This window comes from Myotis brandtii, unplaced genomic scaffold (genome assembly GCF_000412655.1).
Source record: "Myotis brandtii unplaced genomic scaffold, ASM41265v1 scaffold120, whole genome shotgun sequence".
Classification (NCBI taxonomy): domain Eukaryota; kingdom Metazoa; phylum Chordata; class Mammalia; order Chiroptera; family Vespertilionidae; genus Myotis; species Myotis brandtii.
Genome location: NW_005354174.1, coordinates 2,037,425 through 2,056,340, shown reverse-complemented (window position 1 = coordinate 2,056,340; position 18,916 = coordinate 2,037,425). Strand labels below are relative to the sequence as shown.

Here is an 18,916-nt window from a genome sequence, read left to right as displayed (position 1 = left end):
CGCGACCCACAGGTTGAGAACCGCTGCTCTAGAGAGCTTAAACTAGAGTCTATATATTCTTCAACTCCTAGTACAGCTAAGGATGTATTAACAATGGGGATTAAGAAAAGTCTACCTACTGAATGTCAGAACTCCATCTCCTTTTTCTTGTCAGTTCTGAGTAAGCTGACAATCTTATATCTACAGATCAGGAAAGTACAGTATTTCTTTTCCAGGAAACTGACCACTCCATGAGTAAGGGTCTACAGATAGTGACAAAGTGGCCCCGCTCCTACCAGATTACCTTACTGAAGCAGTTCTCAACCTCTGGGTCGCGACCCCTTTGGCAGTCGAACGACCCTTTCACAGGGGTCGCCTAAGACCATCCTGCATATCAGATATTTACATTACGATTCATAACAGTAGCAACATTACAGTTATGAAGTAGCAACGAAAATAATTTTATGGTTGGGTCACAACATGAGGAACTGTATTTAAAGGGCCAGAAGGTTGAGAACCACTGCCTTACTGCAAAGCCTCTTAGCCTATAAGCCCCACCCATAATTAGAGCTGCCAAGAATTAGTGCCTCACCCTCAATAAGTCCCAAGAGTCTTTAGATATTCAAAGAATATCTGTATCATGAGATATAGAAACCAAAACAATAGCAAAATAATACCAACAAAACAGGGTGGAAGAACTCATAGAAAACAGAAACAGTGCAATAGAACAGGGGTTAGCACACTTTTTACATAAAGGGACAGATAGTATATATTTTAGGCTTTTCATGCCATATATGTTTTGCATACAAATTCTTGTTTTTTCTTTAACCCTTTAAAAATGTAAATACCACTTCTACCTTGCAGACTGCACAAAAACAAGATATGGGCCAGATTTTCCCTGTGGTTCATAGTTTGCTAAACTCTGGATAGAAGAAAGCTTTTTAAAAAATAAGTATCAGTAATATTTATAGAGAGGTAAGCTAAGTGCCTTCAAAAAGGAAGAACAGAAAATAAAAGCTCCTAGACATTAACATGATAGCAATAAATTTTATGTGAAGAATTGGGCTTAGAAGATAAAATAGAAATTTTCCAGATCAAAAAGACAAAGGGAAAATAGGAAAGAACTTTAAAAAAAAAAGGTCAGTATGTAAGAACCAACTTCTGATATCCATATTAAGAGACTAGAGAAAATAAGGGAAAGGAACATAGCAAAGAAATAATTTTCAGAAAAATGCTCAGAATTAGAGGGCATAATTTTCTGATTGAAAGGACTCAATTAACTTATTTTTAATTAAACTGATTATTTCTTTATTCTAGTCAATTATACTTTTCAACTCCAAAATTTCCAATGTGTTCTTTCTTTAAAAGTGTGCAATTCCACTCCTAGTTATATATCCAAGATAACAAAAATTTTGTATTCATACCAAAACTTGTACACAAATGTTATAGCACTATTGTTTATAATCGTCCGAAGATGGAAACAACCTAAATGCCCATTGACAAAATGTGGTATATCCATACAGTGGTATATTATTCAGCCATAAAAAGGATCGAAGTACCAATGTGCAATACAAGTAACCTTGAAAACATCATGCTAAGTGAAAGAAGCCAGATACAAAATACTGAATATTGTATGACTCCAGTTACAGGAAATGCCCCAAATAGGCAAATCTGTAAAGACAAAGTAGATTAGAGGTTGCCTGGGGTTAGGGAGAATAATTGGGATAACTGGGAGTGACTAATAATGGGTACTGGGATTTTTTTTGGTGAAATAAGAATGTTGTATAATAGTGGTGTGGGTTTCACAACCTTATAAATATACTAAAAACCACTGAGTTATATGTTTAATTTTAATATTTTTAGCAAATCAAATCCAACAATCTATAAAAAGAATAATGCATCATGACCATATGTGATTATCCTAGGAATGAAAGGCAGGCTCAATATTCAAAAATTTGCCAGTATAATCTACCACATTAACAGTCTAAAGAAGAAAAACTACATGAGCATATGAATTGGTGCATATAAAAGATTTTTGTAAAATTATACATTCACTTATGATAAAAACTCATTAAACTAGAATAAAGGTCATCTACATAAAACTAACAATATAATGCACGAGGTGAAAAATAGTCTGTGTGGCTAAGAAAAGTTTTGGAAAATATATTTTTTTGCCTTTCAAAATAGAATTCATATAACATTTTGGGATGTTGAGTTATCAGTAGTCAGCAGAAGTATGCGATTTGGTTACAGAACTACTTTCGTACAATGTATTGAGTATAACCTTGTTCATAATAATTAGTTTGATTAAAGGAATATATGTGAGTTTGATTAAAGGAATATAAACCAATGACACGTAATTGATTTTTCAGTCTTCTATCTTTTCCATTAGATATTTAGCTTTTATTTTCAAAGTTATATCTATTTTATTTTCTTCCTGTATTTTATAGATGTATTCGACACAAAAATGATTGGGGAGCTCTTATTTTAGTGGATGACCGCTTCAGGAGTAACCCAAGTCGATATATATCTGGTAAGATTCTCAGTTTGGCTTAGAGCAGTGATGGCGAACCTTGTGAGCTCGGCGTGTCAGCATTTTGAAAAACCCTAACTTAACTCTGGTGCCATGTCACATATAGAAATTTTTTGATATTTGCAACCATAGTAAAACAAAGATTTATATTTTTGATATTTATTTTATATATTTAAATGCCATTTAACAAAGAAAAATCAACCAAAAAAATGAGTTGTCATAGGTTTGCCATCACTGGCTTAGAGTAATAAATTAATAACAGTCTTTAATGACTTCTATTTTTAAAGATAAAGAATTGGATAGAGAATTTTTAAGTTAAATGTATTGGGGTGACATTGGTTAATTATATAGGTTTTAGGTGCACAATTCTATGCTATATCATCTGTATATTGCATTGTGAGAATTTGAATATTTAGATCAAACATGAAAAGTCAATATTGAAAGGAATTCTAGCCTTTTAGTGCTTATGTGTTTGCAAAACAATCTTTATAGAGGAGAATCTGGTTAGTTATCAACATAGTATTAATCAATTAGGATCCTTCAATTTCAGAGAATATGGGATTTGACTCAGTAACACTAATAATTTATTTAGCATTGTCAGGGGTAAAAGCTGTTCTACAGAAATGACTTTCTAAGAAATATTAAGCTTTTACATTTAAGCACATCTCCTTTTGTTGCTTAGGATTCTTTATTCTTTCATTCTGTGTTATGTTGAAGTTCGTTGTATTTCTTGGTTTGCTTGTCTAGAAATGCTTCAGTTATTATAGGGTTTATGTTAGAGCTCATATTTTCTAAAAGGAAAAACACTATTGCATGCCCCAAAAATCAAATAGTCATTTCCCTCCCCCCCATTCAAATGAACAAATATTATGTCCTATTCAGGTGGTCCCTGACTTTCATTGGTGTGACTTAGGATTTTTCTACTTTACAATGGTACAAAAGTTTTACACTTTGAATAGAAACCATGCTTTGAATTTTGAATTTTGAACTTTTCCTGGGATAGTGATATGTGGTAGGATACTCTCTGGTGATGCTGGGCATTATAAAATAGGTTTCATATTAGATGATTTTGACCAACTGTAAGCTAATGTAAGTGTTCTGAGCACATTTAAGGTAAACTAAGTTAACCTATGACATTCGGTAGGTTAGGTATTTTAAATGCACTTTTGACATACAATATTTTCAACTTACATTGGGCTTATTAAGATGTAACCCCATCATGAGTTGATGAACATCTGTAGTCTTTATTTTGCAGTAACACAATCCCTTTAGAGGCAATACCAGGAACCCATCAGTTATTGAAGAACTGTTGGAAATATTTGCATCTTTATTATTATCTTTAATGCTAGAAAGTTCATACTATACTATAATGAAAAGGTTCTAAATTTTAAATTTGTTTCAAATTAGCTTTCTATGAGTATGGACTATACTATTTCCATTTCAGAGCCTAATTACTATATTTGGTTTGATATCAAAACATATCCACCTTGGATGGATTAAAGCAGCAAATGTTGCGTTATTAGTCTTGCTTTTGAATGTAAAGCAAGCAATTGTGCTTAGGTCAAGACATAACTAAAAGCAAAATGTTAAGTGCTTATGTTTAGTCAGCAGGTGGAGCTCATATTCTTTCAAATTTCAAAAGTAAACTGACATTTTACACTGAAAAGGCTTACTTTGATTACAAAATGATCAAAATGGAAGAGGTAACTATAGTGCTAAAATTTCTTCATATTATTAGGTGGTGTAATTATTTTCTCCTAGCAACCAAAAATAAAGAACTTTAAAGGAAATTCTTATTTAATTTTTTAAATTTTAAAATCTAGAACTTAATCTTTTATCTTATAGTTCAGATTTGTTGAGAGATTTTTTTTTGAATTAAATATTTTTTATTTCTGTCTGGTTTTAATTTTTTTTTTTCTTGAGACTCAAAGTGTGAAATTTTTTCTTATCTGGGCAATAATAGCACAAAATACAAATTTCTTTTGATGACTGATATCCGTTTAAATTCAATTTTTATACATATAGACTGATATAAAAACTTCATTAAAAAACAAATAAAGGAATGTATTTGAAATCAAAGATAGTAGTCACCATAGTGACTTTTTATTTTTTATTTTAAAAATATTTTTCATTGATTTTTAGAGGGGAAGAGGGAGAGAGAGAGGAATCAAGCCTGCCACCTGGGCATGTGCCCAGACTAGGAATTGAACTGGCAACCTTTGGTTGCCCAGGACAATACCCAACCAACTGAGACACACAAGCCATGGCCACAGTGACTTTTTAAATTACTCCGAAAGGTGATGATAATTTTAGTAACATTAGTAGAGAAAATTTATTTTTTTAAAGTTTGAATATCTGATTTTGAATTTCATTCTGAAGTGAGTCTTACTATACAGCCCCTTAGATTCAATTATGGTTCATTTGTATGTAGTTTTCATATGTCATAGATCAATTTTTTTCCCTTACAACTTGATTATTTGTATATTTTTAAAATAATGTAATATTTAGATAGGACATGCTTTACTCATAAAACTGTGTTATTCCTTTTGGCCCCCAGAGTAGTTTAAGGTATATTTGGAATTAGGGGGGGAAAAGGAACAAAAAACCTATGAGACTGAAATCTTGAATTTATTTTTGCAAAAGGAGTGAAATTTAGAAAGTAAGTATGCAAAATTGTGTTGTTTACAACTTCTAGTTTTCCTATAATGAAAAGGCAGCCAGTTTTTGTGGGGAATTGTGAAATTAAATTTGCTTCATTCCCGAGTTACTCTAAAGTGACAAAAATTCCGCCCTTCCTCACTTTACTCTCATTGCCTCTTTCCTCTCTCCAGTTGACAATCGTTGCATATAAAGAGAAATGTTACTGATATATGAGCATATTGTACATATGACGGTAAAAAGGCAGGAAAAGCATTGAGAACCATTCTATGTACTCTAAATTCTAGATTACTTCATTAGAAAAATTATCCAAGTTTTTCTTAATACATAATATCATCATAACCAAATATCATAAATAATATCATAAAATAACCGAAGTTTCTTCCCTGGGTGTACTTTTTCCTTAGGACTTTCTAAATGGGTACGGCAGCAGATTCAGCACCATTCAACCTTTGAAAGTGCCCTGGAATCTTTGGCTGAATTTTCCAAAAAGCACCAAAAGTTCATTGATGTATCCAAAGAGGACAGAAAGTCCATACAGGACAGTCAGTCTACACTTGAAGTGGCTTGTTTGAAGGACAATACCTCACCTTACTTTTTAGAAGCAGCAAATCATCTATTACCAGAAAATCCTAGGGAAGGTAAAGCAAAAATGTGTGTCTAAGGACTAAAATGTTGTAAAATGAATAACTAAAAGTTCATCTCTCCCAAGTGACATCACCTCCAGGAAGGACAAATGTATGAAAAGCTTTGTCCATTTTCATTTGATAGAAAAGTCTTCCGTTATATTTAGTCAAGTGATATTTTTGTGTTGTAGATTAATGTCCTTAAATACCTTGGTTTGTAATGTAAAGTATTATTATAAATCAGTGAAGTAGTAAAGTATATTGGAATGGGAACAAACTTTTGTCAGGAGAGCTGAGCACATTTTCAGATTTTCCATTAACAAACTTTGCTACTACTCCCGGCTGGCATGACTCAGTGGTTGAGTGTTGACTTATGAACCAGGAGATCATGGTTTGATTCCCCAGTGTGGGGCCTGCAGGAGGCAGCCGATCAATGATTCTCTCTCATCATTGATGTTTCTATCCCTCTCTCTCCCTTTCCCTTCCTCTCTGAAATCAATAATAAAAATATATTTTAAAAAATAACAAAAACAACTTTGCTACTAACTAGCTTTGTGACCAGGAGCAAGTCACTTAACTTTTTTGAGTCTTAATAGAAAAAGGATTATCTGCATACCTATCCCTCAAAGTTGGATTGTAAAGATTTAATAACGTAAATATTTATAGCATTGTAAAGTACTATGCAAATGCTAGGTGTTTTTCTAAAGGTTATATTGAAAATTGGTCTCACTTATAGGTCTTTTTCTTACATGAATTTCTTAGTTTAAGGAAATGAAGCCATGTATTCTAAATGATAAAAAAATATTTCAAAATATATTAGAATATAATGGTCAATATCAGGGATTGGCAAACTATGGCCTCTGGACCAAATTTGGCCTGCTATCTGTTTTTTTAAATATAGTTTAATGGAACACTGTCACATTCATTCATTTACATATTATATACAAAGGTGGAGTTGAGTAATTGTACTTATTACACTAGAACAGCACAATTGAGTAGTTGTGACAAATACAATAAGACCCACAAAACCAAAAATATTTGCTGTCCGGCCTGTGATAGAAAAAGTTTGCCAAACTGTGTGTGTGTGTATATATATATATATATATATATATATTTGGTATTATTTTAGTTGTTTTAATGAATATATGATAGATTAATATATCAAATTTTAAATATTTTATAGTATATGCTTCTGTCTATATACATAAAAACCTAAGCGACCATTACAAATGGACGACTGGACTACCGGGCCGGTAGCTATGACTCGCACTGATCACCAGGGGCAGATGCTCAACACAGGAGCTGCCCCCTGGTGGTCATTGTGCTCCCACAGCCAACCTCCCGTGGCCTGCCAACCTCCTGTGGTCCCTACCCCTGGCCAGCTGGCCCCGATCGCCGGCCAGGCCGAGAGACCCCACCTGTGCACGAATTCATGCACTGGATCTATAGTATACAATAAATGTCCTAGTGAATTCAAGGTAATTATATTGGTAATCAGGAAACCTAGGTTTTAATTCAGGTCTGAGTACTAACCAGTTTTATATCTTAGTTTGTGTAGTGTCAGTTTCCTTAAGGGAATTAGTCTAGGTCAGTAACTAGTTAGTGGATTTAAAAAGTAAATTGTTACAGCCTGTTCCCTCCATTATTCAGCCCTCTTCCTCTTTTTACTCCTTTTCTCATTCACTCCTGAGGTTCCTGGAGAGGGATTTGAAAATATACCATACAGCATTATAACTTGGGTTAGGACTCACTGGAGACATAAGGTTCTTTTCAGAGTTAATATTTTGTGATTTACATTCTAAGATGGAAGTCCTGCTACTGGTTGTGGGCTTAGAATTTTGTCTCCTTTACAGTTATTGTAGTATTTCTAACAAAAATCATTTTGATAAAATAATTATTATGCTAGGAACAGAAAGTTAACATTCTTACATTTTTGTACTCATAGATGATCCAGAATTATTGGAAGAGTCTGGCCAGCCAATGGAAGCAGAAAACATTGGGATTTCCAGATCCACAAGCCCAACCTTCAGCAAACAAACAAATAGAGTTAGCTGGTCTAGTTCTAATTCTTTGGGACAGTGTTTTTCTAGTAAAATTCTGACTACAACACCTAAGTTTAGGTCATCAGAGGACTGTGCCTCTAGTTCTTCCACTTTCAAAACAGAAAAGGATTGTGAAACTGTTTTGCCACTCACTGATAAATTTGAGTCCTCATCTCTCACATCATTTGAACCATGCCCTCAGTCAGAAACTGTTATTCCATCAATAAAGATTGAGGCTGCTCTTCTTAAAAAAGATCATTCCGAACAGCTACTCTGCTGTAAAGAAGCTCTGGATCCAGACCTTGAATTATCTCTAGTGAGTGAAGAAGATAAACTTTCTACTTCAAATAGAGCTTTTGAAACAGAAGCAGAAGATGAATCTATCTATTTTACACCTGAACTTTATGATCCTGTAGATACAAATGAAGAAAAAAATGAACTAGTTGAAACTGATAGAGACAATAGATTGGCCAATAATTCAAATTGTATTTTAGCTGAAGATCTTTTTGAAACTAGGACTACAAAAGAAGTAGATTCAGTCAGGAAAATGAAAGTTGAGGATTGCCCAGACACAAAGTTAAATAGACTCATGCATATTGAAGAAAGTGAAGTTGATGATATTGGTAATAATATAAAAGCAACTCATATAAATGAATTGGAACTGGGGAAAACTCATGAAATGGATATAAAGGACTTTAAACAGTCTCCTCCCCAAAATAAAGGTGTGTTCCCTGGTATTAGATGATAATACTTAACTGTATTATTGTACTTATATTAAACTCTTATTATAAATGATAACTTATACATTAGCAAAGTATAATTTTTTAAAATTTGAGATACATTTTTTTACTTTAATTGCATTAGAGTTTTAAAAGTATAGTAAGTTCTGAAATATAAGTTTTACTGTTCTTGAGTTTTGATAAAGAGATTCATTCAAAATATTTTCTTTCAACAGTCTTCTTAGCTAAGTGCAATTCAAAATTAATCAGTCTAAAAGATAATAGTTGTCTAGGGCATTTTAAATTTTACATAAACATTTATATATTGTACTTTTCTTCATCCATTTGTTTTCATCCAATACATAAAAATTAACAGCAGTGTAAATCAGTAATGTTTTATTATAGATTTTACCTCAAATTAGTCTGACATTTCTTTTAGAAATCAAAGTTTTCTTAGAAATTTTATTCCTGCATTTAACTGTCTAATAATAATTAAGAATTAAGGAAGAAAACTGCATGCATTTTAAATTGACGTCTTGCATTTGTTTGTTTGATAAACTAAAATCAAGCATGTTTTAAGCAAACTTATGTAAAGTTATAAAATGCCAAATGAAGGACTCCGAATTTTCAATTCTGATTATCTAGCTTCATTATCATTGGGAGGAAAAGTGACATGTTTTAGCATAAAGGCTTTAATTTTGCAACTATTAAGATAAAAAACTTCATATGTAAATTTGATAAGTAAATGTAAACATGTAACTGTAGCTTAAAAATGTTCCCTTACAGCTCAGTAAGTCTTTCGGTAAGTTTTGACTAGGTTTTTGTGAATGGAGCTATACTTCTTATCAAAAGTGGTTATAAAAGAAGCTCTCCTCTGACATCATTCCAAAATTACATTCACTGATCTTTTTCTAAGAAATATCTATTATTTTATGGACATTTAGGCTTCTTGTGAGTGATTTGAATTGAAATTTTACGAGCTGTTTAAGTTGTGGAAGTGGTTTATTATTTTCAAGTCAGAATTCCCAGCAATCAAGTTTATTTTACATTTATGTGGATGATAAATTATTACATATGCATGTGTTTACTTTTATTTTGATGGTATTTAGATTGAATACAGCTTAACTGTTTTATAGCATTGGATGCCATAACTCTTAAGCATAGTTCAAGTTGATAATTTACCAGTTAAAGCATTCATCTAGAGATTGGGATGTACTATATCCCACCTAGTATCACATATTTTTTAGTTGATCAATGAGTAATAAGTTACAAAGCATTAGATTAGAAGGTAATTTCTAAATTGTTTTCAAAGGGTATAACCATTTCTCCTCTCTGGTATATTTTTAAATTTGTCGGTAAGGGTAGTGGAGTAGTAGAAAGAATACCAGGGGGAGGAAGAAAAGAGATTTGGGCTCTATTCCTGGCTCTGCCACTAATTAGCTTAGTCATGTTGTCAATTACTGTGCCTTTTAGGGAATGTTTTAACTGTGAAATGCAGGATTTAGTACTATAAAATCATGTAAATCTCAGCTTTAAAAATCTATAAAGGAATATGTTATTTTACTCTGAATTACTTTTCAATTGCTTTTGTTCTAAAATGAGTAAAGTTAAACAAACCATTTTATAGAGTAGATGAAATGATACTAATCTACCTTTAAGGGACTAATTTTATGAATATGTACATAATAATTTGAGAAGCAAGATATTTATTTTAATAATTCTGTGCTTAAAACATTGCCTTTAGAAAAATTGGTAAACTACATGAGAAAAACCAAGCACATTATATTTTATTCATATCTTAGTGTTATTATCCAAGTTGATCTCAAATGCCATCCCCTTTCCCTAATATTTATTCCTTCCAAACTGTCTAAAACTAAAAAATTCTCTTATTTGGAATGTATGTAGAGATGTGCCACAGCTTTTAGTAATTCCAAGAGGTGTTTCAAACATTTTGTATAATGTCAATTTTGAATCAGGTATATATCTATATTGTGTCCTTAGATTATAATTTTGACTGAGTGGATATTGCAAAAGTACTAACCTATATAATACAGTAGGTTGTAGAACAGTTTCATTAGTGATTACATGCTTTTTAAAGATGTTTTAGAGAGTTGAATACATTAAAATATATAAAAGCATTTAAAAGAGTACCTGGCAGATGGCAAACTATCAGTTATTAGTTAGTAAATCAATCATATCTGGAGTGCATCCTTACTTTATATGAAAGTTCCTAATGATGACAAAGATGATAGATAGATAGATAAGTAAATAGATAAACCAACAATAAAGAATCATTGTATGTGATGGCCAGAGGGAAGAGGGGACAGGAGCTGGTGGAGGTGGGCAAAGGGGTGGGAGAATGGATATATCTGTAATACTGTCAATAATAAAAATAAAGTTAAAAAATAAAAAATAATAAAGATTTGTTATATGGTTAGAAGGAAAATTATTTGGTTTATTCTTTAGGACTTTTGAGATATTTAAGATAGAAATGCTTATCAGGTAATTTGCTTTACCCATTTGATGCATATTAGTAATTATCTAATACTGAATTTATTCAAGGGCTGAAAATTTATAGAACATACAGGCCACGAACCAGGAAAACTACCAGTTGGAGAAAGGGCTTTATTCATGGAAGAAAGGTACAATGTAAAGAGTAGATGGTACCTGTCTTGACTATTGAAATTTAGATGAATCATTTAAAACTTGTAATAGCTATGTTGGAAATTAATGACAACTCTTACTCTGCTACTACTATGCATTTAATTATCACATGGTTTTTAATTTAGCACTGTTCCAAAGTTCACACAAGGCTTTGTTTTTAGTCTTCCTTATGATCTTTAAGACATTAACTTTTTAAAAAGGCTTTCCTATATTATTTTTCTGCAGTATGACTATGTTATGTTATTTTCCTATGGTAAAACACATTCAAAATATTTCATTCTTTAGGATTGCTTATAAAATTTTACAAAATCAAAGTGCCTGATGTAAAATTACTTGAAAGACTGGTTATTGTACTTGTTTAATTTCAGTGATGTCATTTTTTTGGGTATATGATTACCTAACAATTACTTTTGCTTGTGCCCTTTTTAATATTTATTAATGAGCTAGACAAGATTTTACTTTAACCTTTATGAATTCTTGGTAGTTTTCAGTCTTTTGTAAATAGAAAGTTATTAATACTGAAAATTTTATTAACAAAAAGTAAACTTAAGACTGTATCAGACAATGCATGTCTAAGGAAGCTAAAACCATAACGTGAAGTATCTGCAGCTGTTAAACATACAATAGAGAACATCACTTCAGGGAATGGAAATTTAGACGGATGACCTAGGCTTATTAATTCTCTAGCCTTAAACGATTTTCATGCCTACCAAAAAAAAGAAAAAAGAATTTTGTTTCTTAAGCTTTCACTTGATAGAACGAACCATTAGCTGCCTGGCTTCCTGTACTCTACAATGGAGCCTTGTTATAATATCCAAGGGATCTGAGCCAGTGGATCACCTTATTGGTGAAACCTCCTAAGAATGAAGTGCTTTCAGTAACTAAACTCTTGGACTAGGTCCAAAACAGCCCATCTTATACCAAATTCCACTCTATAATGAACGAGCTTCAATGTATTAGAAAGAAAACAAAAGCTGTATGAAACTTACTATTCCCAGAAATTAACCTTTGAAAATCCAAGGATAAATACTGATTAAAAGGAATATTTATTAACAAGGCATAGTCATGTAGATATCGTACTATTCTTCATAATTGATTTGTATTTTTTTAAATCTTGGTCTTTTCTAAGCAGTTTCTATGATTTTGATGCTCATGCTTTTCCCCAAAATTTCATCATTTCACATTAAATTATTTTACATCAGTATTTACAAAGCTCAATATTAAAATGTTTCATTTGGCCTCTTGCTATTATAAAATATGAGATTGTATAATTGGAGTATCATTTATGAAAACTAAATTAGATGCCATCATTTATATATGATTCATAGTAGTTGAAAAGATTTAAGGATATTAAATACTGATAGTTATTTTATATCAAGTATTACCTAGGTATATTTTCTCTTTTATTTTCAAACTGCCTTATGGTATTCATACTGTAATATTAACCATTCTTTCAACCATTGATCTCTCTTATGTGTTGTAAAAGGACACGAGTAACCTGCCTTGCCAGTCAGGACTTTATTGTATTATTTGTGGAACTGAACTATTACCTAAAGCAGAAGGAGGTAGGAAATATAAAAAATTACTTTGTGTCATCCTTAGTATAGGTTCACCTAAATTTCAATAAAGTAGATTGGTGTATTAATATTTTCATATTTTAGTCTTTAAAGTTGATTGTTAATATACATGGACTTTATTATCATTAGACTTGGAAACGTTCCAGTTCCAGCTGCTGACTTACTTTGATCAAGCTACTTAACTTTTTGGAATTTGTTTTCTCATTTTAAAATGGAGATAAATAATTTCATAAGAAATAAAACTTTATGAATACCAATGCAGTAGAGTACATTAAAGCTTTTTTAAACATCAGGCAAAGAGAAAGATAACAGAATTGGGGGTCAAAGGAATGAGTGTGAGCTTTGGCCCTACTATTTACAGAGTGGCCTTGGTCACAGTATTTTACTTTATTGAGCTTTGGCTTTATTTTCTAGTGGGGAAAGGTGAGCACTACCTACCTAAGAAAATTATTGTGAGGATTAAATGAGATGATATACAATATGTGAAAATGCTCTATAAATTCCGAAGTACTGTGCAAATGTTAGTTGTTAGGAAACTAAAACAATAATCTACAGTAATTGTTATCTCAGCATTGCACCTTCAAATTTGGCTAAAAAACACTTAGAGCTTCTTTGGGAAAAAAGTTCTATGTAGTTATTCTTTTACTAGCAAGACTTACGTATTGTGAAGACTTATTTTCTGTTTGTTTGTTTTTTACATTTCATTTTAGTATCTTAAAATATATATACATTGAAAAAAAACACACACACACAAAAAGTTACCAAAGGAACACTGAAATCCATTGAGAACATTCTATGTAAAATCCATAGGGCAGATCAGGGATTTTTTTTGGAGGAGGGGGGTGTCTTTGCTGTTTACTCTTATACTCCCAACACTATATTAACTGACTATGACTAAATAAATTGAATAGAGCATTCTATAAATGTATTTACTTTGTCATGATACTTGGCTCTCGTAAATACCTTTTTCATTTGACCAGTTTCTAGACTCTAGTGACCTTTCTCTTTCCAAAAGGAAAGGAGAAACAGAAAGAGAGAAACATAGATGTGAGAAAAACACAATCTGTTTTGTCCTGTATGTGCCTTGACTGGGTGGGGATGGAACCTGCAACCTTTTGGTGTTTGGGTTGATTCACCAACCAACTGAGCCACACGGCCAGGGCAATTTTCTTTAAGTTTTTACGAAAAAACAAAACAAAAACCAAACTTAAAAATATATTCTTGAGGGAATTCAGGATTTGCTGTTTTTTCCTGGTGTTCCCATCTTCTGATCTCTTAGCCTCTCTACTCTGGATTCTTTACTTATAAAGGAAGCAAAGCAAAGCAAGAACATAGCAGATACATCTATGGTGCTTTAGAGTGTGCCATGTAGTGTATTATAGAGCTTTCAAAGTCAACAATACAGGTGGTATTCTTATTTTATAAATGAGGAAAAGGGAACGTTATAATGAGAGCTCAAGCAAGGTCATGGAACTCTATCCACCATTTTGATGTATTTTTGTACTTTTTTTTTTTTTAAATATATTTTATTGATTTTTTACAGAGAGGAAGGGAGAGAGATAGAGAGCCAGAAACATCGATGAGAGAGAAACATCGATCAGCTGCCTCTTGCACATCTCCTACTGGGGATGTGCCCGCAACCCAGGTACATGCCCTTGACTGGAATCGAACCTGGGACCTTTCAGTCCGCAGGCCCACGCTCTATCCACTGAGCCAAACCGGTTTCGGCATATTTTTGTACTTTTATATTTATTTTAGTTTACTTTTGCCAGAATCTCTTTATGAAAGGCATAGTCTTAGAATTCTGAAAGCAAGCCTCATTCTCTTATTTTTACCCAAAGGAGTACTTTCCAGAATCATAGTATCTAGATATATATAAAAGCCTAAGCGACCGTTATGACCAAATGACCAGAACGACCGGTCGACCAGTTGCTATGATGCGCACTGACCACCAGGGGGCAGACGCTCAGTGCAGGAGCTTCCCCCTGGTGGTCAGTCTTCTCCCACAGGGGGAGCACTGGTCAGCCAGAAGCTGGGCTCACGGCTGGTGAGTGCAGCTGCAGTGGCGGGAGCCTCTCCGGACTCCGCTGCAGCGTTACTGAGCAGTGGCAGCAGGCACAGTGGGCCAGGATGAGTGTGAGTGGCGTGGTGCCGGCTTAGGCTCCTCCCTGGCCGCCTGCCGCTTAGTGCACTGCTACATTCCCATTAATCTGTGCACCAGGCCTCTAGTTTTTATATTAAACAAAAATATATTAACATTTATTGAGGAATATAAACTCAACAGTCCTAGAGCATAGTATACAGATCAAGGTCATTGATGGCAACACACCACACTTTGTTTTTAATGTAATTTAGTTCATATTAAATTGATTTCTTAAGGCATTCTTCAAGAAAAGTACAATTTTAGATAACCAAGAAATTAACACATTAAGATACTAATTAAAAAGCCACTCAATTATATTCTTTGTAACTGCATCCAACTAGAGAAGTGGTATCTGTTGGTGATACTAGGTTTTAATGACAATATATTTACTTGTTTTATTGTTTCCACTATGTGTAATAATTCTCCATTGAGTTGTCTTCTGATTGACAAACATACCTACACAAATTAATTTTAATAAATTACAGCAACCAGCAGTATATTTCTAGAAAATTAATATAATTGCTATTGTGATTTACTTTCCTTAAATCTCTTTCACCTTATTTCTTATAGGAGTTTTAAAAAAAGTTTTTTCCAAGAATGCTATGCTGATAAAAATCCAAAGAATCTTCCTAAATGTTAAATTAAGTTGCACAGAATCCCTTTGCCATTGCTTAACTGAGTCCGAGTACAGTTCAGAAGAAGAAAATTCATTTTATGTCACCGGGGACAGTGCTGCCCTTAACCATTTAAAAACCACATTAGTGGTTTATCAGACTTCAGTAAAGAATGAAGGTAAACTTATTTAATATCTATATTGTTTTCTTGTCACTTTGTAAACCCCTTAAACGTAAATAAGGGACCTTTTTATTTTCATGTGAATTCTCAAATGAAAAGCAATTTTAAAAATTGCTCTTTAAAAAATGTTCCACTGACTTAAGAATTGCAAAGGAAGAAAAATAAAACAGAATCTCAAATTTTGTTCAAAACAAAGAAATGTATAAATAAGAAAAGTCACATCAGGACAGATGAGGCATTGATCTATCTGTGTCTGATACTGACTCCAAAAAAGAAAAAAAACAAAACCACAAATCCAGGTCCCATGCATGCTTTGGCAGGCTTGACTTGGGTAAAGGATGGGCAGTAACTCATGGGAGCAACCTCCAGGGTAGAAGCAACTGGGCTCTACCAGCTATTCCTAAAAAACAATGGGCTAGATGCTTAGAGACAAACAAATGACCCGTAAACACAAGTGTTTTTACCTTTGCATAAATATGTCTCAGGTTGCCTACTGCCCTTGTACAATTTCCCAGCTACTTTCAAGTCTGCTCATCATGTTCATTTTTATTCTACCAATACCTGTTTCCAATGTTGAGTAGAAAGGACTAGGCCAAACACTATTCTTTATCCCAGCCCTACACTCACCTAGAAATAAGTTTGTCTACTCTTCCTAGAAGCAGTAGGGACAAGGCGAAGCATATTACTTCTGTTCCCAAATGCTGACTTCAGATAACCCAGATACCCTATCATTTACCATTTTCAACATCAGTGGATTCATCTAAACCCTTTTCTTCCCATTTAAAATCCAAGGGCAACAAGCTCTATGTAATATACATTCATTCAATACTAAATATAAAAGACCCTTAAAAATAAAACTTGGGATTTCTTTTTGTTGCTACCACCTCAAAGGTGGACCATTCAGGATAAGTCTGAATGTTTACTTTGGTTACAAATGTCTGCAGAAACATATGGTCAGATCATATGTTTCTAATAATGTTCACGTCAGTACTTTGCAGCTTTGACCAATTTCAATATTTTCTCTGGAATTGGAAATTCTTTCTTGTGGGAATGTACTCATTTATCAAAAAATGAATATGTGGTTGTTAAAATTTCTTGGCTTAGTGCAGTGTGGAAGATTGTAAGATAGTTTTGAGAATTACAACTTTGCATAGATTCATAGTCCTCTTTTACACAAATTCTTCCCGTTTCAACTGCATACACTTAAGCTTGAAGTGAAAAGCTATGTTGTTAATTTTTTTTCTGTGCTGCCTCCAACATCTCATTCTGAGTTTCCACTCCTTTTTTTAGTGACTTCCAGGCACAAATAAAATTCAATCACAAGAGAGGTTGGGGAGTGGAGTGTTTAAGAGAGGTTCTCTCTTGGTCTCTTGTCTCTTCTCTGCCATAACTGTACACCTTTGTTGTATAGTACCATTAATTCCTACAGAAGGTAGCAAGTGCTCATTCAACACCTGGAACTCTCATTTCCTCCATGAAAACTTGGAGTTTTACTCACTTTATACCAAAGGCAGTCCAACACAAAGAAGATTGTCCTTGCATATTTGAAATTTGTTCGGTGGATTATTCAACTGAAGAATATGGAGAAACTTTTTGTCCTGAAACCAAATATATAATAGTGATATCTATTATTGTTATGAATGTACTGTAAAAGGAATGCTACTCCTGCAGATGTATTACCATGTGAAAACTTGAGCAAAATTACTTTGCTATTTTAATTGTGGGAAATTACATTCTCATAGACTTGTATGATAAACAAATTTCTGTTTTAAACTTACTGGTGTTAAATTTATGAAAAGTCCCATTTCACAATTAATGTAGAACAATTTTATGATTGTAGAATATGGAGATTTATAGGGTTCTCAACTATACATAGTTTTATTTGAAAACAAAGAATTACATTTTTCTCTTGAAAACAATTTTGATTCTGAGGAAGGCACCAAGCCAAAGGGACTGAAGCATGAGTTTTGGATTTGGACATTTTAAATCCCAGCCTACTGCTTTCTGACTTTAATTTATAATCCCTGAAACTGTTTTCTCACCCATAAAATGAGGACAATAATAATTACCTCATAGCGTTGCTGTGAAAATAAAATAATGAATTTGTATAATAGGCATTAATAAATGTAAGCTATTACTCTTTTTTAAACTTATTTTCTGTACTCTTCTGTGTTAGACTAAAGATTGTAAAAGTTAAATATGTTAAAGTAATGGTTTTCAAAAATATTACCCAATCTTAACATCCACTCCACTTTCTGTTAGACCTTTATAAGTGAAATTGAGATGTTGAATCTGGTAGTTCAGGGTTTATGAAAGGCCTTTTTTAATTTTTTGTAGGCATGGAGACAGGTTTATCTTTAAATGCCATCTGGAATACGAAAGAATGTTCTTTAACCAGCTACTTACAGTGTAGAAATTGTATCAACCAGTCTCTACTCCCATGTCCTTTAATTGGTGCTGAAATAAGTGACCCTAGAAATATTGCTGTATCAAGGGTAAGTTTATATATGTTTGTTTTTGAAACTTAATTTGAAGCTTGCTTATGCATAACTATACCTATGTTATGATGAAGATATATGAAGTATTGCTATGCTGCACATAAATATATTAAGGCCCATTCTCTTTTTTAAGAAAAAATATAAAGTATGATATACTATTAAAGATGAACTATTCCTAGATGTAGTGCTTTAGTAAATTGGACATTAAAGCCAAAGTAAAAAACCACTTGGTGTGGCTGCATAGCAAAATTAGATACATTAAGTTTCCACATTGCAGTGAAATTACACTTCAGAAACTTGCACTATTATTTTGTCTTACCTCTTTGTGTGTTTTTTAATCTGCTCATTTAGGCCTAATCAGGATTAAATATACATTGGAGACATGACCCAAAGATTAGCCTTGTAAAATAAGGATCGGATTTCCACTCAATGTAAACTGCTAGTGCATATGCCTCAACCTAGTAGGTTCAAAGTTATCCTAATGATGTAAACAATTAGGTTATAAATACAATTCCACCAGAGTATGGAAGTACTTTCAGCAAATATGTTCTATGAATAAGACTAGGTATGTTCTTAAAGAACTATGAGTTACTTTACTTTAAAAAACATCAAGTCCCGGTAAATAAATGTATGTGGTAAGATCTTTAAAAATGTTTTCTTAGTGTAATATAGTGTGGCAGGT

The 18,916-nt window shown here is 32.9% G+C and overlaps 1 protein-coding gene across 2 annotated transcripts in view; it reads left to right on the top strand.

Moving 5' to 3' along the window:
- BRIP1 (BRCA1 interacting protein C-terminal helicase 1) overlaps positions 1–18,916 on the top strand; it is a 138,282-nt gene that overhangs the window by 103,472 nt on the left and 15,894 nt on the right. The window contains exons 19-25 of one of the 2 annotated variants that reach the window (XM_014531667.1): positions 2,430–2,512; positions 5,578–5,811; positions 7,742–8,560; positions 11,120–11,199; positions 12,708–12,786; positions 15,512–15,733; positions 18,074–18,231. In XM_014531667.1, the coding sequence (XP_014387153.1) occupies positions 2,430–2,512; positions 5,578–5,811; positions 7,742–8,560; positions 11,120–11,199; positions 12,708–12,786; positions 15,512–15,733; positions 18,074–18,231 (1,675 nt within the window). The remainder of the gene's footprint in view (positions 1–2,429; positions 2,513–5,577; positions 5,812–7,741; positions 8,561–11,119; positions 11,200–12,707; positions 12,787–15,511; positions 15,734–18,073; positions 18,232–18,916) is intronic. The other variant, XM_014531671.1, reaches the window with a different exon arrangement.